Here is a 27,941-nt window from a genome sequence, read left to right as displayed (position 1 = left end):
TCTATCTCAGAAATATTTTTCGAGCTTGTAAATACACCAATCATTCAGCTGCAAGGATTGTGCACCTTTAATCTTTGGAAAGGAGGGTAAAAGATGGAAAAGAAGAAAGGAAAATCCCAATTGAAAGCAGTCCCATCGTGCAGAGAAGCATCCTGTTGTCAACCAGTTGGGTGGCCGATGACAGTTGTAATCCCATTGGAGAGGGAGTAAGGTGGATGTGGGATGGGATGATAGACATATCCCTATGTACAGCTGCAAGTCTTTTACTATGACAGTGCTTAGTATAAGTTAGTATGAGAGGATTTAGAATTGGTTTGATTATATTGTAATTTTATTTATCTGTATAATATTGACAGATAGGAGGCAGGGACAAGCATGGACACAGAGTGATGGTAAGAAATCTTTTTTTGTATAGCTGTTGAAGTGCAGGAGTACATTGTCACCCATAACCAGTGTTATCACTAAGTACCTCATCTCATTTTTTAAAGCCTGGTCATTTCTTTATTTAGGTTTTCTTATAAATGAAGGTAGTTATTGTCCATTGCCCTCAGAGAACAAGTAATAATTCTGATTTGAAGATGTGAGACTGCCCTGCTCTTCCTTGTACATTTTTGTGTGCCTAGTTTAGAAGAGTTTCATTAAGTAATAATTTTGACATTAGTTAATTTACTTCTGTTGTATTCCTTTGTTCACTATTTTATGTTCTGAGGTCAGGAAAAGACAAAGGGAGCAGTGAAAGACAGCATTATCATTCCTCTAGGCACTATTATAGTCAGTGAAACCGTAAAGACAAATAGGGACTCAACAACCAATCATCCGCAGGAATATTAGTCCTTTAGAATTCATTTGTAATTAATAACGAAAATAAATCTAGAAAGTAACGCAACAATATGTTAGGAAGAATTCTAATAGTTTTTTTTTCCCTCGTACTCCGCCTTTTACTGGGACTATCTTTGTGAGTATAGCCGAGCCTCCAGTAGGCCAAGTCTTTTTCCCCTTCCTTTTCATTGGGATGCTCTAGATGAATTTTAATGTATTAACAAACCACTCCCGTGATGTTCCTGCACATTCAAGGTCTCCTTTGCACTTTGTGGGAAGCAGCCCAAAATGCACAAGATTTCACTTTTCTTTCCCCAATCGTTATCCATGTATCTATATGATCAAATATGCATTATTTAAATACAAATTTAAAACCTGCAGCTGTTATGATTAGCTGGAGAGATCCATAGTGGCAAGTGACCTTTCAGCTTATCTTCAATTATGATGTGTGCTTCCTTGCAGGGAATCAATGGCATTTATCACAATTACTTGGGTGTGTGTCCTGACCAAATTCCTACTAAATGTATGTGGCTTGAGTAGGTCACAGTTAATACCTCAGTCTCTTGCTCTCATGTGCCCATATTATTAGAATTGTGAATGAAAACAATTATGTTACATATCTCCTTTTTATTTAATTACAGGTGAGGTCTGTCACAAATCGTACACTCAGTTCTCCAACCTTTGTCGACACAAAAGAATGCATGCCGACTGTCGGACGCAGATAAAGTGCAAAGACTGTGGACAGATGTTCAGCACAACCTCCTCGTTGAACAAGCACCGTAGGTTTTGTGAGGGCAAGAACCATTATAATCCCAGTTCAATGTTTCCTCAAGGTCTGCCTCTCACTCCCAGTTCCATGCTGGACAAATCAAAGCCTACATCCTCTCTTAACCATACACCCCTGGGGTTTAATGAATATTTTCCCTCACGCCAACACCCGACAGGATTGCCCTTCTCACCAACAGCCACGTTTCCAGCTCTCACGCCAGGTTTCCCGGGCCTTTTCCCCCATTCGTTGTATCCCAGAGCTCCTGTATTATCAAGCAATGCGTTGTTGAAAGGCTGCTTAAATCATGACATTGATGGAGGTGTCCAGAGCCCCATGGGAACTCCCACAGTATCACAAGCATCTTCCCTGGTGTCAACATTCAATGACAAAGATACCCCTTTAGAAGGAAAAAACAACGTTCAATCTGAAAACTGCTTCACTGAGAAAAGCAAAGTAAAAAACACTGACTTATCGGAAGGCAGTGACTTTGAAGACATCAACACAACAAGTGGGACTGACCTAGAAACAACCACTGGTACTGGGTCTGATTTGGACAGTGATGTAGAGAGTGACGGAGATAAAAAGAAGGAAAAAGCCAATTTGTCAGCCAAAGGAACTGATAAAGTCACTTCGGTCTCCGTGAACTCGAACAACGAATTTGATGAACGGACACAGTACCTTCCATCCCAACATTCCTTCTTCCCTCCTCCAGATGAGCAGAGCCTTCCAACTAGTGCTGCTAACGATTCCATTAAAGCTATTGCTTCCATTGCGGAAAAGTACTTTGGCACTGGTTTTATGGGAATGCAAGAGAAGAAAATGGGATCTCTTCCATACCACTCAATGTTTCCATTCCAGCTCTTCCCAAACTTCCCACATTCCATGTACCCTTTCACGGACCGAAACCTCAACCCCAATCTATTGGTAAAAAATGAGCCAAAGTCACCCAGGGAGCACCAGAAAAGTGGGATTGCAAGCTCAGAATCACCCTTTGACCTCACCACAAAACGGAAAGAAGTGAAGCCTCTCCCTTCTTCCAAGCTCATGGTGTCTACGCTTTTGGGAGAGGAGCAGCCACTGGACCTGAGCATAAGTAGTCGCAGTCGGGTCAGTCAAAATGGCCCGGGAGAGCCCAGGAAGAACCACGTTTTTGGTGAACGCAAAATGGTGATCACCGACGAGCTACCCAAGGTGCAGCACCAGCAGCCTTTTCATTATGCAAAGCCATCACCCTTTTTCATGGATCCCATCTACAGGTATTCGTAGATCCTATAGTACACATTATGTCTTCTTTCAGAGGATACTACCATGGTTTCCGCTTGAACTGTTTCATTTAGACCAAAAAAAAATTTCATGAAGTGTTTGTAGATGTTTTTTCTTAAGTTGTATATTACTTTTGAGACATGACACGACCTCTGGTTTTCACCCTTCACTTCCTCAATCTGGGAAAAACTCCATGGCTGCTCACAGCCCACTTCCCCTCACAAATTTGCTCCACCCCTCTCTTTCCCACATCCTCACTTAGATGTGAGGAGGAGTGGGCAGGAAAGGAGGCAAGCAGTTAGCAATATATTGGATGTCATCTTATTCACAGTTAGATAGGTTGTGGCAGAATTTGACAACCACCTCTCTGTGATAGTGCTGGAGGGGCCTCAAATTCAGGGTTTGTTTATGCCACTGACCAATGCCTTTGAGCAAGGGGTTCGTGGACCCCACATTGGGAAACCCTGCTCTAAGATGACGTCGATGATGCTTGCTTGTTTCCAATGTGAAAACTGGAGAAAAATGTCAAAACTAATTAGCCCTGAAATGATTTTGAATATCATGTGCCTCACATACTCCATTATGCAACCTGGGCACATTTATCTGAACCGTGCATACTCACTGCATATGAACCACAGACTAGTACTGTGCAAGGGTCAGTGCACCCAAATTCACACTGCGAATATTTTGCTTGCATTTTACTCTCACAATCTAGTTGAATTACAAATAATTACAACTTTCCTTTCATGAATTAAATAACAGTTATCTTTGCGTGCACGTGTGTATGTGCGTCTGTGAACTCAGTTCAAGTTCAAGTGTAATTGTCATTAACTATATGAGAACAGAGCCAACTGAAACAGCGTTACTCCGGGACCCAAAGTGCGCCACACAGTGCCAATAGTTACACACAGCATAAGGCACCTATATATCAGTAAAACGCAGTCACACATAAAAATATTTAGTCCAAGACACTGAGCCCATAGGTGTTGACCTGCAGTCAACCACAATACAGCTTGTCTTCTGCCAAGCGAACACTGGGGGGCAGCACCCACACCAGCCTAGATAGTGAGCTACACTGCCTCTGGTGGAGTGCACCAACTCTGATGCCTCGCTCCTCGGCGGCTGTAAACAAACAACACCACGGCTTGAGGCCTAGTCAGCACTACGACCAAGGCCACACAGCTCCCCCGCCATCCACCAGTAAATTAGTGAATCGGACTTGCAGCATTCCATGTTGACATTGTGCTGTTTGTGTGTTTGGGGAATGAGTTCGTGCCTACCCACCTACACCAGTGTGTATGAGGTCCTCCACCAACCTGCCAACATTTACTGCTCAGATTCAGATTCCCAGTGTCCCCTCCCTTCAATCGGGCTGAAAAAAAGTAAGGGTTAGATGATTCTACCAAAAACAGTCAATTCAAGGGACACAATAAGAAACTGGGCTCACAGAGGCATCAACACAGAATTCTGTGTCTTGCTAACACTCTAGAAATTTGCCTCTAATGAGGTAGGTCAGAGGCTGATGGAGATTGAATAACAAATTACTAATTGATATCATCCTTGGTCATGCAAAATGATGACCAAATTATAATAAAACGGATTTCAAAAAAGCATTGCAAATTGCAACATATCCCAATAAATGTGCAGAACAATGAGGAGCTTTGGAAATATTTTGATAATTTCATAATACTTTCCTCCATTGAAGTGGATTGATCTCTAAATTCTCTATTTCAATCCCAGGTTGATGCTGTTTGGAAGTAATTCAGAAAATGTGTAGCTAGGGTGGTCAATTGTTGGGTTGAGTTGTTCTCCAGTTTTGGCAATTAACTTGCAATCGTTCATCACCGTACGAGGAGACATCATCAGTCCGCTCTTAATTGTGGGGTGTCCTCAGAATGCTCGATTGTTAAGTATATGAAGATTAATGTCCCTACATTACGACTGTAATGCTGGCCAGTCAGCTGATTGATAAGTACTGTATATAAAGGCCAAGGCTTTAGAGGACAGCACAAATTAACAGCGCAATGTTGATAATCTCCTCATTGGTGGCAAAATGTTTTCAAGTAAATTGCCAAGGTCAGAGAACAACTCAGCCCAAAGAAATCATTCACTGTTACAACTCATTATTGCTATCCAGTGACCGGTAATTCAATATGTTTTTCAAAAGAACTGAACTAAACTGTGATGCCTTCTAGAGTTGAATAGTCCAACTTTACACTTGCTGCTGAGTGTTAACTATATAGAATGGGTAAGCTGCTGGAGGGGTAATGATGGAATTGTATTTGAGCTTGTACCATACAAAAGGAATGAAGATGAAGAGAAAGCATTAATACCTTTTACCTTTTCTCCAAGAGCTTTGCAAGTCTATAAAGAATTTTACCATTGCACAGAAACTTTCTTCCATGCTTTCATTTCTTGTCTTATTGTGCAAGAAGTATGTAGGGTATGTTTTCAATGATGAAACAGTTGAGATCCCAAGATCCACAGATGGCTCAGAAAATTAGATTCAATAGATCAGATAATTTGTGTGCTAATTACATGCAAGTGATAACCACACAAGTTGACAGTTACTAAAAACTCAGCCAGGTTCTTAGCAAATTGGCTTACATATGGTTCTAGTCCCATTATATAATTCTTTTCAGAGAAGAAAAATGTGCAGCCAATGTAATCTTATCTATGTAATTCATTTTGGTCCAAAAAGGGTAAGCTTCCTGTTTAAAATGTGAGATGATTTGTTCACGTGGCAACTGTGGGCACCATGCGAGTGAGAAAGTGTGTTCCCAGTAATTCAGCTACTCATCAGGTGAAAGCTGTGGAAAGAAAAAAGAGGGACTGCAGTCCTTTCCTACCTTACACCAGGCAAAACCGCAGTCAGGATTTCATCCCAACCTTTGCTTTTCTCTTTCAGCTGGAACCACCTGCACTACACAGCGTAAGTGTGCATCTTTCCTTCACATTGTTCCCAAGTGGCCCTGTGAGAGGTAGGATTTTGTGTGTGAAATGCTGAGCGCCGATTTAACTCTCTATTTCTCGGTCCAGCAGGGTGGAGAAAAGGAAAATGATGGACCCCCTGAACTCATTGAAGGAAAAGTATCTACGCCCAAACCCACTTCTGTTCCACCCTCAGGTACACTGAGTTACCATCTGAATGTTTCTTAAGAAATTTTGTTGAAACATTAGTCTTCTTTGACCTGTTAATGTTATCTGGAGTGGATCAGTGTAACAATAGTAATTGGAGAGTATCTTTACTGAAAAAGTATTTTTTTTTACTTTTGCTAAATAAGAAATAGATATACTTTTAAAGGCTAGTGAATGTTGTTTCATGTTTCACTATACTTTCTACTGCCTTAAGCATTAAATTTTATATTCATCATTATTGTTTTCGATAATTGTAAAACCAGGCATTCCCCAAATCTGAAACCCCAGACCTCTTAAAGGATGTTGTATTTTTATGTTCTATGCACAATAGTACAACTGATTCCTGCAGCTTATGAATTTGCCTGATAGCCTTCAGGGGAATGTTGGCTTTCTACAAACTACCTCAGTGCTCATGAGAAAGAGAGAGGGAAGATATCCAGACCTTGCTCACAATGCCATCCTGACTGAAAAGTGCACCGTATGTTATGGGGCTGGGGGTCCACTCTGTTGGACCATCAGCCTGAACTCTGAGACGGTTTCTTATCTATGGGGACTTTCAAGAGCTAATAAGTCTATTGCTATAATTCAAGTACCTTATCCTGACAGGTGCTGCTTTTTTTTTTAACCTGAGGAAATTACCCTCTTTCAGTGAGATCTCCTGAGTTCAGCTGGCACTTTAAATTGTATTTTTTTATATCTTAACGCGTAGCACATATACTTAAAATTCCTTATTCTTTTCCCAGCTCCAATAAATAACCCAGAGGAGCTTTTTGTAAAGAAGGAGCAAGAGACCAGGTTTCACAGCTAAACTTAGTCCGTTCATTGTTCTGCCTCCCGGTCTGTCGTTTTAATAACTTCCCTTGATTTTAGTGGAGGGCTCTGCTGACAGAAGGGTCCTGTCTGGCAGGAACATCCTGTGTTTGTGTGGCTTAGAATGGAGTGCACACAGGGAGTGATCAGATACGGACGCAGGCTAGAGAGGCAGGGCTCACAGCAATTGTGAGAAAGGAGAGGTCCGGGAAAGAGGTAAACAGCTGTGGGCTGCCTCCATTGTAATCCGAGTCTGACAGAAGTGAAACAGATGTGGAAAATCACCAAGAGCAGTTTTCTCTCCCTCTCCACTTTCTCATATTTGTTATCTCTGCTGGCCTTGGAATGGCTGCTTGGCGCAGTCTCTGAGCAATGAGTTACGTGGTCTGGCATCCAAACTGCATGAGTGAAGCACCCAAGCATGTGGTTGGTGGTAAACCATATTTATTCTAACATTTTTCTAATTTTAGAACTCCTTGTTTTTTTCAAAGCCCTTCACACCATTACTTCTCCCTATCTCTCCGTCCACATTCTGTGCTATAAATCGCCAATCTCTGTTTGTATCTAACTCTTGTCACAACTGTATTCCTGATTTTCTCTTTGATCCATTAGCTGCCAGGAGTTTGGGCTCTGGAATTCCACAGCCAGCCTTCTCTTGCTCCAATGTTTCTGACTGTCGCCTCCATTAGATGCTCCTTTAAATTGCCTCTTTAACAATGTATCCTAATATTAAGTTCCAGATGGTCAGATTTTATCTTTTTACTGTACCGAAGATGGTATATAAATGCATTATGCTGGTGCTGCATTTTCTAATGGGCGAACCCACCACGTTAATACTGAGCCACATAGACCAGCAAGATATCAGATTTAATTTCTGTTGGTCCTGAGTCAACAACAACAATATATTAATATGGCAGCCTTAAAACTGTAAAATAATCCAAGGAGCTTCACAGAGAGGTATGAAATAATATTTGATGCACAACCACATATGGGGCTGTTAGGGCAGGTGACCAAATGCTTGGTCTATGAGATGAGTATATTTGAGTTCGAGAGTTAGAAGTATAGGGTGAGATTTCCAGAGCTTAAGGCCTTGGCAGCTAAAACACCACTTCCAATAGTGCTCTGAGTAGATAAGTACTTGATCATTAGCACGCATGGTTTGGAAGACTTTAGATTAGGAACGAATGAACAGGGATGAAGCTGTTGAGGGATATGGAACAAAAATGATGGTGACTTTAAAACCAAGGAGTAGCTTACCTTAAACCAATACCTGGAACATTCCTGAATCAGAGGGGAGAAACTCTTCCAAGTTCCTGCTCCTGATCTTATCTGGGTAACAGGGATAAAAGAAAGACTTTGGTGATTGGTCAGTGTGATGTCACATGGCCAGTGTAACTCCAAAGCGTAAACTACTTGAAAGAAAACCATGCAAGCCCAGGGGTAAAATCATATATGTGGTTTCTTTTCTTTGCTGAGGCACACACTTATGACATGGTGATGTAATAATGTATGCCATTCACATACTTTTACATATAACTCACAATGAATTATGTAAACAACAAATAATGCTTAAACAAACATATTTACAATATTACTTAAATATTACTGAAGTATTAAAACCACAATACTCCTTCCTGCTTAGCTATAAACTCCAACTCAATATAGAATGTATTTTATATATATACTGTATATGATTCATAACTACATTTATTATCAAAGTATGTATGTAATATACACCCAGTATATATATATATATAAAGACATTCTGTATAAACATTCACAGCATAATAGATTTTAAATTGTCCCATTCAGGCCTAAAGATTAATCGCTGTAGAGGATTTCTTACTCATATGGGTAATGTCTTTCCTGACAAGGTGGGCTGGGGGGTGGTGGACACTCTGCTGGGCAGGTAAGACCTGTGGCTGTGAAACAGTCTCAGGTTCTGGGGCCTCGTCCATGCTGGTTGTAGGAGTTTACTCTGGGACAGCCGGAAGTGGTTCTGACAGCCATAGACACGTTTTTTCTGGATATTTTGGCAGCCCAAGCAGTGCGTGGGAAACTGCCCGATCTGTTGATCTATCCCATGCCACCAGACCAAGCTTCAAGCTAATGCTTTCATCTTGACCATCACCAACTCTGGATGACCGGTATGTAGCTCCTCCAACACCTTAGTTCTCAGCTTAGATGGAACAACTCTCTATCCCCACATAAGGATGTCAAGGGCAAGCTCATCCTGGTGCTGGTTAAAATGGAGGAACTGGAACTTGTACTGCACATTCCACCCATTTTGGGCTGCCAAGTAGATTCGAGACAGTGTGGAGTCTTTTCTCTTTCCCTATGGATCATCTCTGCTCCAAAGGAGATCCACTCGATTGGCATTAGGGAGAATACGTCAATAGGAGTATCCTCTTTCGTAAACTTTTTCAGCTATTTCCTTTTCCAAGGACAATCCACCAGCAGTTCCATGATTAGTTGAATTTGATTTTGTAATTGTGTCTTCCAATAACTTGAGACCATCTCTGCATTTGTGCTACTGCTGTTAGTTGAATAGCATTCTGTGGATTGAAAATGGACACTCGTAGTTGGTGATCAGTAATGAGGGTAAACTCTCTCCCACACAAGTACCGGTTGAAATGTTTTGCACCACAAACCAGACTCAATACCTCTCTGTCAATCTGTGCATAATTTTTCTTTGCAGTTGTTAAGTGAATGTGATGCAAAGGTTATGGGGTGTTCCCTCATACTTGCATCACTCATAACATGTGACATGATTGCTCCTATACCCCCCATAAAGTGAGCCATCCCAGGCAAACTTCATTGGACAATGTGGATCATAATGTGTGAGTACAGTGTCTGATGTCACCATTTACCTTGCTTTGTGGAAAGCCACCTCACACTGCTATGTCCATTGCTGTATAATGAATTGCTGCATATCTGTAGTAATGAGTTCATAGGGGTAGAGCACAGTAGCCAGGTTTGTCAGGAACCTGTTATAGTAATAGACAAATCCTATAAACGACCACAATTGTTACACGTCCTTTGGTCTTGGGGCATCCACCACTGCCTGAATTTTCCCAGCACATTTGTGTAATCCTTGTGCACCAATGATGTGACCACAGTAAGTGATGATTGCTTTAAAGAATTCACACTTTCCGCATTGTGCTCTGAGCCCATAATCTTCTAATGTTTTTAACTCTGTCTTAAGACTTCAGTCATGTTCCTTGTATCCTCACTGGTGACAATGATGTCATCCAAGTAACTCTAAATGCATGGACAGCCTTGCAGCACCTGGCCCATAGCTTTCTGCCAGAGTTCAGGTGCAGATGCTCCAACAAAAATAAGCCTATTATGGTGATAAAGTCCTTTGTGAGTATTTATGATGAGAAACACTTTGGACTCTTCTTCCTCTCCATCTGTAGGTAGGCCTCAGCTAAGTTCACTTTGCTTAAGTATTTCCCTCCTGAAAAGTTTGTAAAGATATCCTCTATCCTGGGTAGAGGGCATTGATCTACTTTCAGTACTTGGTTGATGGTGTCCTTAAAATCTCCAGAACTATCTTTCTTGACTACTGGAGACACTCAGCCTTGGAAAGAATTCCTTCAGCCTCCATGCAGTCCAGCTCAATGGCTACTTTATCAGCATGGTATAAGGAATAAATTTTCATTTAACACTGTGTTACCCTTGTCTTGTTTGAGTTTTCCAATGCCATCCCTAAATACTGCTGTGGCATCATCCAACACCTTTCTTAGTTTGTGTTCAATTGACTCAGTTGCAGGGGATGTGGCATGAAAACGGTGAATGGATCTCTAATCAAATTGTAGTTGTCTCAGCCAATCACAGCTCCACAATGCTGGCCATCCTGCTTTACCACATACTAGCCCAATGTGGCTTGTTGGTTGTTGTGTTTCACTGTAATGAATGTTATTCCCTCAGGAATTATCCTTTCTGCAGAATAACTTCTTAGCTGGATATCTGCAGACTTCAGTTCAGTATCTTTGAAATCCTATTCAAACTCATTTTGTGGAAGGGCTGAAACAGCTGAGCCTGTGTCCAATTCTATTTTAATTGTTTTGCCATTCATTTCTGGTGTAAGCCTTATTGCTTGTGTACTGTTAGTTTTCACAATGTAAATCTCAGGGCTACTTAGTCCTTTGTCATTCTCAACATCATCAGATTTTTCATCAACAGCATGCAGATTAGTGCTCTTTTAAAACTGCAACTTTGATTTTTTTTATCTCTTTCTCATTTTTGTGCAGTCCATTTATTTTTGTCTGCCTGGCATGCTCTGGTACGTGTCCTTCTTTGTTGCATTTTCTGTAAGTTTTACTTTTAAACCTGCGTTGGCTTGGTGTGAGCCCCTGCCACAACGGTAACACAATATGTTTGGCCAGGCAGTTTTCTGTATAGAAGTTGTGATATTGTTCAAACTCACTTTCATTCCTGACTACAACTCAATTGTCTGCTGTTTCCATTGATACAGCAATTACAACTGCTCTTTCCAATGAGGGTTCTGCTTCAGCTAGGAGCCATTTTGATTGCTTTCTTGTAAGATTCCACACACTAAACAATCCCTTAGTGCATCATTAAATCCATCACTGAACTGACAATGCTCAGACAATACCTTAATTTCAGCTACATAAGCTGAAATGGACCACCCTTCCTTTTGATCCCACTTATGAAACCTAAAGCATTCTGCAATCAACAATAGATTTGGTTCTAAACGTTTCTGCATTACTTTCACAATATTGGTGAAGCTCATTTCAGCTGGTTTGGTTAGGGCAGTCAAACTTATAAACAAACTGTGTCTTTCCACCCAGTGCACTCAGCAAAACTGACACTTGCCTGTCATTGGCTATTTCATTTGCTTCAAATTACTGCTCAATTTGGTTAGTACACAATATCTAGTTATCTGTTGTGCAATCAAATGTGTCTATTTTTCCGATGTAGCCAGCCATTTTTGTTTTTTCTTTGTGATTATTATCACCCAGTACTCACTGTTTATGAATCTGAATATTGTCCATTTTCAGCCTTTATTTAAACTCAATTGTCTCTCTCCTTTTTTGGAGAAACCATGGGCTGCATGGTTTTTTTATTCAAATGATTCTCTTAGCTTGCAAAGAAAGCAGCTGCACTTCTTTTTAACTCTGCTGCCTCGGTGTGCTTCAACAGATAGATAGTTGTCTTAGATTCTTTTTAAAACTGCTATTTTCACCACTGCTATGTTCTGTAACCACAAAACATAAAACTAATTGAAAGAAAAACATGTGTGCCTAGGGGTAAACTCATGTACTTGAAGTACTGTGCTGAAGTCTTAGGCATATATACAAGTGGCCTGGGGTAGAAGGAGTCAATTTTAGAAAACCTAGCACATTTATTTTTCAATATAGTCCCCTCCTACATTTACACACTTAGTCCAGCAGTCATGGAGCATAAGGGTCTTGGACCTCCAGAAAGTGCGTGATTGATAATTTTGTGGCCTAAGATAGAAGGAGATGAGTTATACAGCTCTTGTTACATGCACATGCAGTTCAAATCTTTAATTATGCAGGAAGTTTGAAGTTAATAGCATCTCCTTCTACCTTAGGTCACAAACTTATCAATCACCCCTGATGAGTTATTAACTGATGTTATTAACTTCAAACTTTCTGCATAATCACTCAAAGAGTTGAACTGCATGTGCATGTAACGAGAGCTGTATAACTCATCTCCTGCTAGCTTAGGCCACAAACTTATCAATCACCCCTGCTGTGGACACTTTCTGGAGGTCCAAGATCCGTATGCTCCACGACCGCTGGACTAAGTGTGTAAATGTAGGAGGGGACTATGTAGAAAAATAAATGTGCTAGGTTTTCTAAAATTGACTCCTTCTACCTTAGGCCACGAACTTATCAATCACCCCTCTTATACTGCTCGGGTACCTAAGAATTTTGCACCAATACTGCAGTTATTTTATGTATTGAACTGATATGTGAGTGATGATAAACCTGATTCAAATATGGGTCTCTGTTGTTAACTGAGAGAGGGAAGGGGCTAGAAGAGGGGAAAACATGGTTGGGAAGTGTGTTGGCGCGTGGCCAAGTGGTTAAGGCTTTGGGCTGGCGATCTGAAGGTTGTTAGTTCGAGCCGCAGCTGAGGCAGCATGTGTGTCCTTAAGCAAGGCACACTGCTCCTGCATGTTTATAGCCCAATGGCGACGGTTGGTGCAGTATGGACAAGACAAGGCAAAAGAGGGAGAGAGGGGGAAGGGAGTGGAGTGTGGGAGAAATTCTGTAATAATCAATGAATTAATTGAATACAATCAAGTTACCCTGCCTGGTGTCTCAGGGCTGGATGTGTCTGCTCCTGTGCCACCCTTCTCAGCCACTTGTCCCTCACAGCTCCTGCGGTGCTCCAGCCTCACCATTCCCAACATCCTTTGCTCCTGCCATATATACAAACTCACTCTCCTCTCCACATTAACAAATACAGAGTTGTGCAAAAGTCTTAGGCACTTTAGCTATATATATGTGCTTAAGACATTTGCACAGTACCGTAGTTTCTTTTTTTCGTAAGCCGTGCACTTATAACGTGGTGGCATAATGATGTGTGCCATTTGTTTTACTTCATAAATTTCATGAATTAGTAGTAATACCTCTATCTTGTTTGTGGTCAGGTAATGGACTGTAGTGTATTCCATTTTCTGTTCTGTTCCTGATCACTGTTATTACATACTTCAAATGTTTCTGTCTTTGTTTGTACATTAAATATCCACACCGAACTTGGCTGATGCAATTACAGTAAAGAACTCCTTACACTAGGTGGAAGATCAGAGTCGGGTTCCTTCTACATGTGGACTTCAGTAAATATTTATTTGGTCCTCCATTGTAAGTTCTACTAGCCTTTGATTAGAGTTGAATAGGTATGTGATTCCAGTTCAAGCAATGAAGTGGAAACCACGTGCCACATTTAGTGGGGGGGAAGCAGCATCACGATAGGTGGTTGGGGGAGCAGTATTTGAGAGCTCAGTGACACTCTGCATTACGCTGGCCAATTGGACATCAAGTCAGGTAAAACGTTATCTATCCATACCAGTGCAGAGTGCTTAGCCATTAAATAATCAAGGGTTGTTGCTGATGTCTGTAGCATGAATACCAGATGGCACTTGCAAACTCCTGAATCAGGTTGACACGTGAATTAATTTTCCTGGCTCCTTTAATTAAATGTACTTTGAAGGTTATTATATTGTCTAGTGTCACTCTAGGTTGAATATGTGGTCATGTCTCACCTGGATGCCATTAAAATGAGCCTTCAGAGTGATTTTACTGCCTTGTTGGCAAAGTGGGAAGAAGCAACTATTGCTTTCTAGGGATTTTCCATACATGTTCCTCTGTAAAATGTGCCCTGATGCTATGTTAGAAATTCATCTGGCATTAGGGAGGCTCTAAAATTCTGCATGCAACATAGGGAAGAAGCTGAAAGTAGTCTCTCCACTACCAGAAGATGAAGTTATAAGGAACTTTTTCATAACTTTTTTCACTGAAGAGAAACAAAGTTAATGTTTTCATTCGGAAAGGACTGAGTCAGAGTGAAAACAATTAGTTTTAATTCCTTTTGCCCTATCTAACCCCTTCCAGTTCTGAGAAAGTATCTTCGACCTGAAGCATTAACTGTTTTCTCTTTACACAGATGCTATATGACCTGCTGAGTGTTTCCAGCATTTTCTGATTTTATTTTAAATTTCCAGCATCTGCAATTTTTAAAATATTCATTGTTTTCTTTCTCTTTTTTTTTTGCCTTACTACTAACTTCAGAATGCAGCAGATTCTGGAATAATTAACATCTGGTATATAAGTGGAGCCAGAATATCAAAGAGCCTCCAAGTCGAAGAGGTCTGGAGTTGCAAGAGAGATAAGCAATTCTACCTAGTGTACAGAAATTGTAATTTGACATAATTAATGTTTTATCCTAAAGAAATTTGATGGCACTGTCAAGCACACCAAGCCTTTGTCAATGATTAAGTGTAGACAAAATACTGGCAGCACTGGAGACACTTCCACTTTTGAATTAGTTTTCACCTCATCTGCTGTAACCCTCATATATGAAACAGAGGTGACCTTCTGTGATACCACTCTCCAAATTACATTCAGGGAACCCCAGCATGTAGCCATTCTTTGCAGAGGGCCCTAGAGTATCAGACTGTTTCATCATACCTTGCAGTGTCTATCATCACAGCTATGTTCAACACTTCCTCACTAAGCATGTGCCTTTGCCATTGTGGACCAGAGGGATCAGAGCATCAGAGGCACAAACAAAAGGAGTCATTTGTGATCTGGTAAAGGAGAAGAAGAAATTAAGCAAAACTTTTTGAGTGAAAAGTTGAAAGAAGATGGTATGTTTTGGAACAGGAAGCAATTCTCCCAGGAGAATTGGTTAAGGTTCGGTGCTGGGACCACAGCTGTTTACAATATACATTAATGATTTAGATGAAGGGATTAAAAGTAACATTAGCAAATTTGCTGATGACACAAAGCTGGGTGGCAGTGTGAAATGTCAGGAGGATGTTATGAGAATGCAGGGTGACTTGGACAGTTTGGGTGAGTGGGCAAATGTATGGCAGATTCAGTTTAATGTGGATAAATGTGAGGTTATCCACTTTGGTGGCAAGAACAGGAAGGCAGATTACTATCTAAATGGAGTCAAGTTAGGAAAAGGGGAAGTACAACGAGATCTAGATGTTCTTGTACATCAGTCAATGAAAGCAAGCATGCAGGTACAGCAGGCAGTGAAGAAAGCTAATGGCATGCAAGAGGAATTGAGTATAGGAGTAAAGAGGTCCTTCTGCAGCTGTACAGGGCCCTGGTGAGACCCCACCTGGAGTATTGTGTGCAGTTTTGGTCTCCAAATTTGAGGAAGGACATTCTTGCTATTGAGGGAGTGCAGCGTAGATTCACAAGGTTAATTCCCGGAATGGCGGGACTGTCATATGTTGAAAGATTGGAGCGACTGGGCTTGTATACACTGGAATTTAGAAGGATGAGAGGGGATCTGATTGAAACATATGAGATTATTAAGGGATTGGACACACTGGAGGCAGGAAGCATGTTCTCGCTGATGGGTGAGTCCAGAACTAGAGGCCACAGTTTAAGAATAAGGGGTAGGCCATTTAGAACAGAGATGTGGAAAAACTTTTTCACCCAGAGAGTGGTGGATATGCGGAATGCTCTGCCCCAGAAGGCAGTGAAGGCCAAGTCTCTGGATGCATTCAAGAGAGAGTTAGATAGAGCTTTTATAGATAGAGGGGTCAAGGGATATGGGGAGAGGGCAGGGACGGGGTACATTGTGTATGATCAGCCATGATCACAGTGAATGGCGGTGCTGGCTAGAAGGGCCGAATGGCCTACTCCTGCACCTACTGTCTATTGTCTATTGTCTATTGTTTATTGTACCTGAAAAGAAGGAGGAAACAGATCTCTGGGAAGAAAGCAACACGGATAAACTTTGGATTGATTTACAACACAGACATAATGGGTTAGATGTTTCCTTGTGTGCTTAAAATATCCTTCAGAGCACTGGCTTACATTCCCTTCTATAATCCAGAAGAAATGAATGCAAAATATAGAACCTTCAAGTTCAAGTTTATTGCGAGTCAACCATACATGTGCATACACCTAGATGAAACATTGTTCTTCTGGGGCCAAGGTGCAAAGCACAGTATATAAAGTCACACACAGCACATGTAGTTATGATACATCACAATGCTGTAGCAAAATAATATTAGCGCAAGTCCCTGAGTGCGTGAAATATTGTTCTGGAGCCACGTTTCCGTAAGAATAAGCACAGAGCAGTTCCTCATCTCGCTCGAGTCAGTTGCAGATGTAGGTAATCCAGTTTGTCTTCCGGGGAGCAAACATTGGACAGCAGTATTGATGGGAGAGCCGGCCACAGGGGTTAGCCTTATAACCTAGTACAGATTACAGTGTGCTTGCTGGGCTTCTGTTTTCTCTCACCCTGCTTCCAGTGCCTGCTTCCCTGGGTGGCTGTAACTGGCAATGCTGCCAACTTTGTCCATGCTGTACCTTAAGGCTATGTAGTTCTTCTGGTGTCAATCTTGCTAATGAACTGGACTTAGAGTATTTTGTATTATTAATGTCCTTACAGTGTCTTGCAAACATAAGAAAGTATGTAAGTTAAACATTTGCACCTTCTAAGATTGACTAACTGAGAATAGTTATATCAGCGAAGAAAAATAACTGCAACTGAGTAATCACTGCTGATCAGTTTTCCCGCTTTATTTGGAGTGTTTGAAACTTGCAATTAGAATGAAGCAAGGGCTTGTTGTTGTTACATTTCCCAGATTCTGGCTGTAGCCCCTTCTGAAAGTAGACACAAAAATTACCGTGTTTGTTATTTCTTGAGCAGCAAAGTGTATTTAGTCTTTTCTCTGTGCTTAAAGTATTTTGCTGGAAAAAAATAATGAAACAAAGGAAATCTCAAAGAAGACTCTATGTTTCCACAAATGCCACTTCATCACACTGCATGTTGATCGAATAAGAACTTTTAAACAATTTTGTGGCATTGTATTCCCTGGAGCCTGTTTAATAGCTGTACAGCAAGCAAAAGGTCTGAGGAAGGTTACTCATATTTGTACTGTAGAAAATATAATAGTTGATATATGGCTTCCTACAGTCTTCCTGCTGTTTGGAGATGATGTCATGTGCAGATCTATAAGGGAAGTGCTTAGCTTCTCGGCTATTGTGCATTCTAAGCAGGCTATTCAATTCAAAAGGCAGCACACTTAAAGCTTGATCCACACTCTCACAATTCAGTTCTCAAAAGGGGGTAATGTTTAATTTCCCTGCTCCTTGATGTTTGTTTCCCCACCACTTCCCTTCCAATTTTATCATTAATAGTGACCCAAGCATGTTTTCTTGCACAAACTACTTAGTAGACGCAGCTGTTGAAGGAGATCACTTTAGCTTGAACATAACCCTTGGTTTATAGCTTACTTCTTTTTCTGTGAAATTACTCCACTACATCACTTTCCTATTTTCTTGTAAGTAGGACATTTTTGCTGAGGGGCTGGTTGTTCAAAATCGATCCTCAAGGTGGAGAAGTGAGCTCGCAGTGGTGTAGTCCCTCACTGTTCCAGTAACTTGGCTTTCAGAGCTGTCCACAGTATATGTGCGGTTTGCAGGTTCTCTCTGTGACTGCCCAGATGCTCTAGTTTCATCCACATCTCAAAGACAGGCTGATTGGTATGTTCACCAAATGCAAAATTTCCTCAAGTGCAGTTGAGAGAGAATTGGTTGCAGAGTGGTAAGTTAGGGAAAAGGGTTTCTCTGAAGTTCAAAGTTTATTACAAAACTATGTATATATCAACATACGCTACCCTGATATTCATATTTGTGGGGGGCATTCACAGTTAAAAAAGAAATACAATAGAATTAATGACATACAAAGGCAGGCAAACAATCAGTGTGCAAAAGAAGACAAACTGAGCAAATCATGTGGTTGAATGTCTTCCTCCTTTGTCATAAGAAAATACTAGACCATAGTATCGCCAGAGAATTGGTTTCATTTGTATCATACTAATAATAGGGATTGATTATAATTTCTGCTTCTATCCATTAGATTACATGCCAGAAAGGCCACAAGCTAATCTTCCATTTGGCCCATTTTCCTACAATATCCAATATTTTTCACATTATTACCTGGGCTTTACATAAACATCTTTATCTGGGTTCTGGGTATATATCTTTGGCTAAATGTCTTTGTCTTCATCTTCATTTGGACAAAGGTTTGCATCATTACTTGGGTTAAGATTCTACACCATTAATTGGTTAATAGTTCTACATGTTCAAGGTTTATGACTCCACACCTTCATCTGGGTTACAGTTTTGCATCTTCACCCTGGTTAGAGTTTTCACCTTCATTTGAATTGTGGTTCTACATCCTCACGAGTACTCATCTGGATCTTTACTCGGGCTATAGTTCTACATCTTTAGTTTGAGCTATAACCCAATATTCTTAATTAGTCTAAGGTCTATCTCTTTGATTTGGCTTTGGTATTGTGTTTTTATTTGGGTTAACATTCTCAGCTTTAATTGTGCTCTGTACCTTCACGTGGGTTAAGGCACTATGCCTTTACGAAGTCTGCATTCTCAAAATCTAGTTCTACAATGGTTAAGGTTCATCTTGGGCTCAATGACTTTATCTTTATTTAGACTAATATTCTATTGTTTCCATTTAGGCCAAGGTTCCACAGTTTTATTTGAGCTTAACTTCCACTTTATAATTCTACATCCTGTTCCCCATCCCACCTCACTCAGCTCTCGCACGACAGACCCACGCATCTTAAAGGAAAACAACGAGGACCAGGAACTTTGGCCAGTCCCTGCATAAGGATTATTTCACATCCTGCTGATATTCCAGCTAATGCCGTGATCTTTCCTTCTACATTCACTACTTAAAAGTAAATCTGTGAATCTTTGTAGAACCTGCAATCTTGTACGTCTTCATTACTTTTAAAAGATCTTCTATCAAGGTCGGAATTCAAATGCTGTCATGTTTCCTTGTGACTCAGACACTTAAGAATGAAAACCAGTCTCATGAATGTTCCTTGCACTTCCTCCAGAAGCTGAAGATCTCAATTGAGTGGACATAAAGTCTGACCGCAACCTTGTAAGTTGGAACAGGTGCAAGGGAGGGACTCAGGGAGGATCCACATCCAAACCCTTTCTGACATTCTCCAGTTGATTTTAACACCCTTATCTTAGTGCTAATTCTATTTATTTTAAAAATCAGTCCTCGCAGTAAAACGCAACATTCTCTGTACGGCTTGTACAAACTATTCTCAGCTGTTATCTTAATTTCCATTTGCTTTACTTTGGATGAAAGTCAAGAAGTGACTGCTCATTGCAGCCCTGTTTGATGATGGATTTGTCTGTGCCAGCCTAAAACTGTCAACAAACGAAGTGTGTAATCTGAGTGAAACAGTTTCTTAAAGAGGGGCAGTGTGTTCCTTTAAGTGCCAGTCATCAGAGCCTGGAAGGTATTTGTTTCTACCCTCGTCACTCATTTAATCACCTTTGTGTAAAAAGAAATGAGGCTACTTTCCAGTGGGGAAGGGGTAATTTACATCTACTCAACTGGGATAGGAAGTGTGAAAGCCTCATTGAAACCTAACGAATGTTGAAAGGCCTCAGTAGAGTGGATATGGAAAGGATATTTCCTATGGTGGGGGAGTCTAAGACCTGACACAGACTCTAAATCTTTTAGAACAGAGATGAAGAAGAATTCCTTCAGCTAGAGAGTGGTGAATCTGTGGAATTCATTGCCACAGGCAGCTGTGGAGAACAAGTCATTGTTTAAGGCAGAGGTCGATAGATTCTTGATTAGTCAGGGCATGAAAGGTTACAGGGAGAAGGCAGGAGGTTGGGGCTGAGGAGAAAGTGGATCAGCCATGATGAAATGGCGGAGCAGACTTGATGGGCCTAATTCTGCTCCTATATCACATGGTCTTAAAATCAGAAAGATCATACTCATGAATCTATAAATTAATTTGGCCTTGGTGGCAGCCTCACCTAAATATGAAGATGATGTACTTAAGCTCTATCGTAAAACCCACTGTCTTTTTCAGATAACAGCAGAGCGATTGACCTGTTAACATCTACCACCCACTCAGTCTCAGCAACAATTACTTGCTCATTCACCTCACAAGATATTGCACTTCAAACTAGAAACTGATCCAAAGGATCAGAAATTATACTCGATGGCTGCTTCATTAGGTACCTCCTGGGTACTTAGAGTGGTCACTGAGGTTGATAGGTTCTTGATTAGTTAGGGCATGCATGTTTGTGGTCTTCTGATGTTATAGCCCATCCACTTCAAGATTCGACATTCAACACATCCCCGTTTCAACGTGTGGTTATTTGCGTTACTGTCACCTCCTGTCAGCTTGAGCTCGTCTGGCCAACGTCCTCTGACCTCTCTCATTAACAGGGCATCTGTGCCCACAGAAATGCCGTTCGCTAGATGCTTTTTTATTGCTTTCCTCGCCATTCTCTGTAAACTCTAAAGACACTTGTGCATGGAAATCCCAGGAGGTCAGCTTGTGAGATACTCCAACCACCCCATCTGGTACTCACAATCATTCCGCAGTCAAAATCACCTAGATCGCATTTCTTCCCCCATCCTGAAGTTTGGTCTGAGCAACAACTGAACCTCTTGACCATGTCTTCATGCTTTTATGCATTGAGTTGCTGCCTAATGGTTTCCTGATTAGATACTTGCATTAGTGAGCAGGTGTACAGATGTTTCTAATAAAGTGTGCACTGTGTATATAATGTATTGATCAAACAGGTGTTTTTAATTTTCTTCTTAAAGGTATCCAGAAAGGACTGGATTGGGCAATTTCCATGAAGTTGCCTTGAATCCATTAGTTATGACACAGCTAATAAAATCTGCCAACATTAGATTTCATTAATTAAAATACTATAACTTGCTTTTTTATGGGTAAGTTTGTATATTCTGTCTTCCTTTCAAAAAAATAAGAGTTTCCCCATTTCTCTCTTCAATTATCTGGCTCTGATTTGAAGGCCATGTCTGCTTGGATTCCTTCAGTTAGTCTCTGGTATCAGTCAACTTGCTTATAAGAAATGATTTTTTTTTAGAAAACTTAAAACACTATTCAGCCCATCATGTATATCATAGTCGACAAAGTGCTCGCCAGCCTCTTCACCACTGCCAGCAGCAGGCTTGTGGTCCTTCCGTTCGAGTGCACATCCAAGCACAGTTTCATTATGTTGAGGGTTTCTCCCTCCACCTCCTTTACAGGTAGTAAGTTCCAAGAACCCATCACCCTCTGGGTTCAAGAACCAATCTCATCTCTCCTTTAATTCTTCTACCAGTTACATCAAGCTTTCCTACCACCCAGCCTCTAGGTAACTTTCCACCTCAACGGCCCTCGGCTCCAGCTGGGCAAATAGCCCCCGGCCCTCTTTCGTCTCTCACAAAAACCAGGACCCAGCCCTAGGCCAGAACACCGAATTTTGCATCATGTATTGTGGAATGCACCGGGGAAGATGTGCAACAGGTAGTCAGTTGCCTCAGAGGCACTGCTGAATTCTGAACGTGCCCCAAAACCAAAGTGGTTCTTGGCGTGCAGCACAGTGCCGCAACCCCTTTTAACTGCACGGAAAACAAAATTCTTGGTGTCTTCTGGGCCTTGAAGGAATGTGACTTCAAGTAGTGGTCGGGACCAGCAAGGCTAATGAACAGTATTGAAGATATAGTTCTGGGTTAGTTCTTCAGGCAGTTCAAACAAATGTGTTTAAAGTGCAGACAGCTATCTAATTTTACGTTGCAAACAGTATGAGAAAGACTGGAAATTGGGGTTAAAAATACTGAAGTTCTCTCACTGTGAACATGTCTACGTGGCTTATTTTGATTCCCATGTTCATATAAGTGGAAGTGGTAAACCAGCATCTTATCAAATTAATCAAGCATCTTGAAGTACTTTGCAAAATAATTACTTCTAGAAATGCAGTAAACACTGGTATTCAGGACTTGTAGAAAAATTACGTCGCCTAGGAAGCCATTCAGCCCTTCGTGTATGTGCCAGTCAGAAAAGAAATACTTAATCCCGGTTTCAGCATGAAGTTGTAGCCCTCCAGTTTACACCTTTTCAATGACACGTTTAAGCACCAATTAAAGGTGATGAGATTCCTGCTTCTAGCATCTTTCCATACTGTGAGTTCTAGACTCTGACTATACTATGGATGTCGTTCAGTTACACCTTTAACGCAACTGCTTGTTCATCGTACTAATTGTATTTAATCATATTCCATTAAGTAGGACCAGACACCACTTTAATTCTTCTTCTAACTTTTTGCCTCTCATTAATACTTTTGCCTTCTACCTTCCAAAACTGCTTCAGAATATTTTCTCAGTATGCCACGTCTTGTCAGACTTGCTGAAATTCTCAAACAGCACGAGCAAACTTAGCCACAAGGATGTTGGTCCCAGCCCTACAGGAGTGCTTTGCGGTGTGAGTACAGCCTTCCCACATATTCATTGGCACTGCCCTTTATATTAACAGCAACTGGTAAACGGCAGGGAGAGTAATTTAGAGGTTACTAACTTTTAAGTTCTGCTTCTTTATGTTTGTCCTAACTCGTTGAAACAAAGCCGCAGGAACACAATACTTTTTTTTTAACCTGTCAATGGAATCAAAATGAACTACTGCCTCTAGCTGTTTGCTCTACCCTCCAGAAAGTTTTGCAACTTGTCCGGTGATATCCTGGCACTAGCGGAGCAACATGCCGTTCTGGAAGTTCCTGTGCAAAAATGGGCCAGTGATTTCTCGCCTGCTTAGCTTTTTAATGTAGGCATCAGAGGACAAAACAAGACGTGCAGCAATACTGAAGCCTTCACCTCCTCAGTTGTCTCAAGAATGTCAATTAATTAAATTTCTTTTTCAAGTATGATTACTGTCATTATGTAAGCAACGCAGCAGCCAATTTGCCACAGTGAGTTTCACGGATATAAATAAATAACTGTGTGGGATAAAAGTTGGCCCGGGTACCAGGAGAATTTTGTTACTGTGAATAGTGCTGTGGGAATGTTTACATCCACTTGAATAGGCATATGGTTTAAAGTCTTTGCTGAAAGACGGCACCTCGGAAACAGCATTAGAGTGTCATGCCAAATTATGTGCTCGATGCCTGAAGTAGGGTTTAAACCCATAGCCTTCTGGCTGAGAGCGGAGAGTGCTGCTGAGCCAAGGCTGACATGTATGTCATGTGAGCAGGTTAAAAATTAATCCACCACTGCAGTCATTTCTAGTCACATATTTTCAACTTTCTTCATCATTCCTTATTTTCTGAACCCTTTTTCGTGAGTTTTGTTTATTCCTTCTTTAATCTTCACTTTTGTTTGCAAACACTCCTTAAACAATTAAAGCAGTATTTATTTTCTGCATGATGTCTTATGAATAAAGACATTTTTTAACCAAGAGATTCCCATGACTCTTAATCGCAATCTGACATGTATGTATTCTATAGATTGTATAAATATACATAGGTATTTTGTTTGTACTGTTTTATACATCAGATAGGATGTAGAGCTGGCTAAATGCTTTATGTCTCTGGTTTAAAGAATGGGAAGTCAATTCTCATTTCACAACATTGATCAGTGGGTATTTACAGATAATTGAACAATCTCCTGACACTCACTATCTAAGAACACTTGAAGCATGGTTTTAAGTGGTGGGTGATATGAAGCTCTGTATGCACTGGAGACAGAACACTAAGAGCTGAGAGATCTTGACTCAGATCCAATGAATCAACCTGGTTCTAGGGAGAGATCCATATTGAAGATTTGTGACCGTCTCAAGGCAGCTTTATTTTAATTCTGATGTTTAATCAGCGTAGGCCCCCATCTGCTTCTAGGTAGGCATGAAGCAAGAGGGGCAAAGACCATCTTCCACTCTTCAGTTGATGCTGCTGAGAGCAGCAATCCAGTGTAGAACTAAACCTGGTTTATGAGGCAAGCTGCTGTCACGAGGGGTCACCTAGAAGAATATAGCACAGACGCCAGGTTATCATCATATATGGGTCATGGTGTCAACAGTATCAATTGTCTAGATCTGAAAAGCAATCTCCTTCAGGAAGTGAATCCAGAATAAGAAGTTACTACCTTCAAATTAGAGCCAAACTATTTAGGAACGAAACTTTCACACAGTCAGCATTTGAGATGTGCATAATTTTGACTGAAATGCCCTATTAGGGAAGCTCAACCAGAAATGTTAAGACTGCACTTGACAGACCTTTGTCCCCAAAGGTATTGAACAATATGAAGAGAGGTAGGTAAATGGGACCAATCTGCGCATCATCCTTGAATGCAGTACATCAAATGGTTTGCGGAAATGAATGGCCTTTTCCTCTTTATGTTGGTATACCTGTTAAGGATAGCCCTAAACTGTTCTTTCCTTTGCCCTTTTTGGAAGCCTGGAAATTATGTCATGATCTTTTACAGATGGCTGCTATGGAAACCATGACAGAGAAGCTGGAGAGTTTTGGTACATTGAAAATGGACACCATGGGTGCTCTACAGCCTTCTCCCCACCACGGCTTCACCTTCCGATCACCCCCGTCCACGCTGTCTGATGCCATACTCCGCAAAGGAAAGGAGCGTTACACGTGCAGGTTAGAGGCACCCAGCTACCAGAACTTCATCTTGTAGGTGGATTCACCCAACAGAAATGGCAGAGTTCCTAGCCACACCCTGCAGCACTCATCTGCGGCATCAGGTTTCATACAGGATCACTTAGCGTGGATGGAAGCCATTTTGAACAGCAACTCCACAGTCAGCATTAAGAATCTAATAACAACATCCTATTTTGTCCTGCCCATATTCCCATCCATTTCCCCCTCTTGCCTGTACATGGGGGCAATTTTATAATGACCAACTAACACCCCAATCTGCACATTGCATCGAATTATCAAGACGGTGCAGATGATTCACCTATTCCACATTGATGTACATATTGCACATGTGTGTCCACCCATACTATGCCATTGCATCCTGTCGACATAGCATTTCTCCTTCATACCCTCAGCCAACTTGCCCCTAAATGAATCTGTCATTCCCCTCCACAAATCCACATGTTTGTGGGTTACACTGCAACTTCCTTAGGATAGGATTTGAGAGGATTTGGAAAACCATGGCCTAATTAGGGGCAGTTAGCATGGCTTTTTTGGGGCCAGATGTGTTTTACTAACTTGATTGAGTTTTTCAAGCAGATGACGAAGGTGATTGATGAAGGTGGAGCTGTGCATGTTGTTTATAGGAATTTTAGTGAACTGTTTGACGAGGTTCCTCATGGGAGGTGTATCCAGAAGAATAAGGAGCATGGCACCCAGACTGAATTGACTGTTTGGATTCAAAATCTGTTTACCCATAGAAGACGGAGCTTATGGTTGATGGGATGTATTCCAGCTGGAGGCCTGTGGCTAGTGGTCACAAAAATTGTATTGGGTCTCTGTTGTTTGTGATATATTAAAACTGACCTAAATGGCTAGATTAATAATTTTGCAGGTTATTACCTCAGATGACGATCAAACTCTGATTATCTCTAGATTCTCCTGAAAAGGTGGCTCATGTTGTAGCTCATTGACATAACGTACAGCATAGAGCCAAGTTCTCTTGTTCGCCAACAACACTCAGCTCCAATTCCTCACTATTTCAATGACTCCATTGCCATCATAGTACATAGAACACCAACACAGTACAGGTCCTTCAGCCCATGATGTGCCAATCTTTTAACCTACTCCAGGATCAATCTAACCCTTCCCTCCTACATGGCCCTCCATTTTCCTGCCATCTATGTGCCTATCTAAGAGTTTCTTAGAACATGTAGTCAAATTGCTTGGCTGAGACCCACTCTTGAATGAGCCACATTTCCCTTTTATGAAGCAATGAAAAGGTTAAAGCTTTTGACAGTCACCACTAACTGTGGACACTTAAAACTTTTTGAAACTGAAGTTACTAAAATCTCACTAAAATGAAACTCGTAGTAAGTCTTCTGCCAGGTTAAAGAAATGTAATTGTCCCCATTCACCCTGTCTCCAGTCATGAATATGACTTTAAGGCAATTATTTGGTTCATAGCATCCCGGGTGTATCCCTCAGTGGAAGTAAATCAACCACGGGTGTATTTGTATCTCATAAATTACAATGGACTCTTCTGGAAATGCTTGTCCAGTTTTAATTGTAATTTTCCTCTCCAGGTACTGTGGGAAGATCTTTCCAAGGTCAGCAAATCTTACTCGGCACCTCAGAACGCACACAGGGGAGCAGCCTTATAGGTAGGTATCAAAAACCCCTTTGCCTTCAAACAGGGGTTCCCAACCTTTTTGGGCCATGGACCGCTACAATTAACCAACAGACCCCAGGCTGGGAGCCCCTGCCTGAGGACAACTGAGCACAGCTTCCTATAAAGCAGTATCGGCCCAGATGAGTCTCATACTGAAGTTCTTCCCAAACCTTAGCTTGAAAAGATACAGACTATGTTCTCAATCCAATCCACTGCTCACATTTGATCTGTGTGGATCCTGTGAGTATGCAAATAATTAAAATCAAAACATAATTATTAAATGTTTTTATTAATTAAACCAAAACAAAAATTTCACACTGATTTGAAGTTTCTTCCCCCCAGATAGCTAATCAGATCAACCATTCTAGTTTGTCCCCCTACCCCCTCTATCAGTTAATGCAGCCACTGCACTGGAAACACTTCTAAATAAATTTTACAATGCTCTTTACATTATAAATAAATGCTGGTATTTATGTATTTATACATATTTTATTCTATAAATGCATTTTAACCTCTAACTTAATTTTATATAGTTCTTTATTTTTGATGATCATTGAATGTTATTGTCTTTGTTGTATGTCGCGCCAACACAGCACGGCAACTTCCTAATACATGTAAATGTATATGGCGAATAAAGTTGATTTAACTTGAAATGCATGAATCTACTGTTAGGTAATTTTAGAACGAAGTGAAAGAAAATAAAAACCCAAAAAATCATTTAGACTACATTTTGGTGAATCAGTAACTCAGTTTAAGCTAATGGATTCATCCTTGTACACCAGCCGTTCTTGGTGTTGAACTGAAGGGTTTTGTAGAAAGTGCTTCCACTCCCTCAGCTAGGTATGTTGTAAATTTTGCATTATTCCAGTGGCAGAACAGGAAGGTTGAAGCTCCCAATGTATTTGCAAGTTCTGCTTTGCAGCGTAAAAATAATGTGCCAAACATTAGAGAGTAGATGGGCTATAGTTACCCAAAAAACTACTGTCCATCGTAGCTCAATCTGGCCCAACGCAACAAATTCAGAAAATACTGTCAGCTCGTGGGGAGAAGTGCACTTCAAGATACTGTATCTGTCTCCTAGGGGGATGTCGGTTACAAAGTAAAAGAAGTTAGGCATTTCATCTTGATCTTTTCTGAACTTCAGCAAGAAATTTGCAAACAATTAAAATTGCCCTCAGGAGTTGTAGGCAACTACATTTACCCAGATTTACCTTGTTAGACTATTTCTTTGTAGATTAGCACAAGGACAAGTTATTTAAATGGAGAGGCTTGGGTTCAGCTTAATTTG

General features: G+C 40.9%; 1 protein-coding gene across 14 annotated transcripts in view; it reads left to right on the top strand.

Moving 5' to 3' along the window:
* Nucleotides 1-27,941, top strand: part of prdm16 (PR domain containing 16) — a 742,940-nt gene that overhangs the window by 666,035 nt on the left and 48,964 nt on the right. For 7 of the 14 annotated variants that reach the window (XM_059952207.1, XM_059952208.1, XM_059952204.1 and 4 more), the window contains 6 exons: nucleotides 357-392; nucleotides 1,461-2,844; nucleotides 5,760-5,783; nucleotides 5,894-5,978; nucleotides 24,815-24,984; nucleotides 26,568-26,645. In XM_059952207.1, coding sequence (XP_059808190.1) covers nucleotides 357-392; nucleotides 1,461-2,844; nucleotides 5,760-5,783; nucleotides 5,894-5,978; nucleotides 24,815-24,984; nucleotides 26,568-26,645 — 1,777 coding nt within the window. Of the gene's footprint in view, nucleotides 1-356; nucleotides 393-1,460; nucleotides 2,845-5,759; nucleotides 5,784-5,890; nucleotides 5,979-24,814; nucleotides 24,985-26,567; nucleotides 26,646-27,941 lie in introns of all 14 variants that reach the window. The other 7 variants (XM_059952198.1, XM_059952199.1, XM_059952200.1 and 4 more) reach the window with 5 other exon arrangements.

Source organism: Hypanus sabinus, chromosome 27, assembly GCF_030144855.1.
Source record: "Hypanus sabinus isolate sHypSab1 chromosome 27, sHypSab1.hap1, whole genome shotgun sequence".
In the NCBI taxonomy this organism is placed as follows: domain Eukaryota; kingdom Metazoa; phylum Chordata; class Chondrichthyes; order Myliobatiformes; family Dasyatidae; genus Hypanus; species Hypanus sabinus.
Note: the sequence above shows the minus strand (reverse complement) of the source record. Positions and strands in the feature narration are given on the sequence as shown.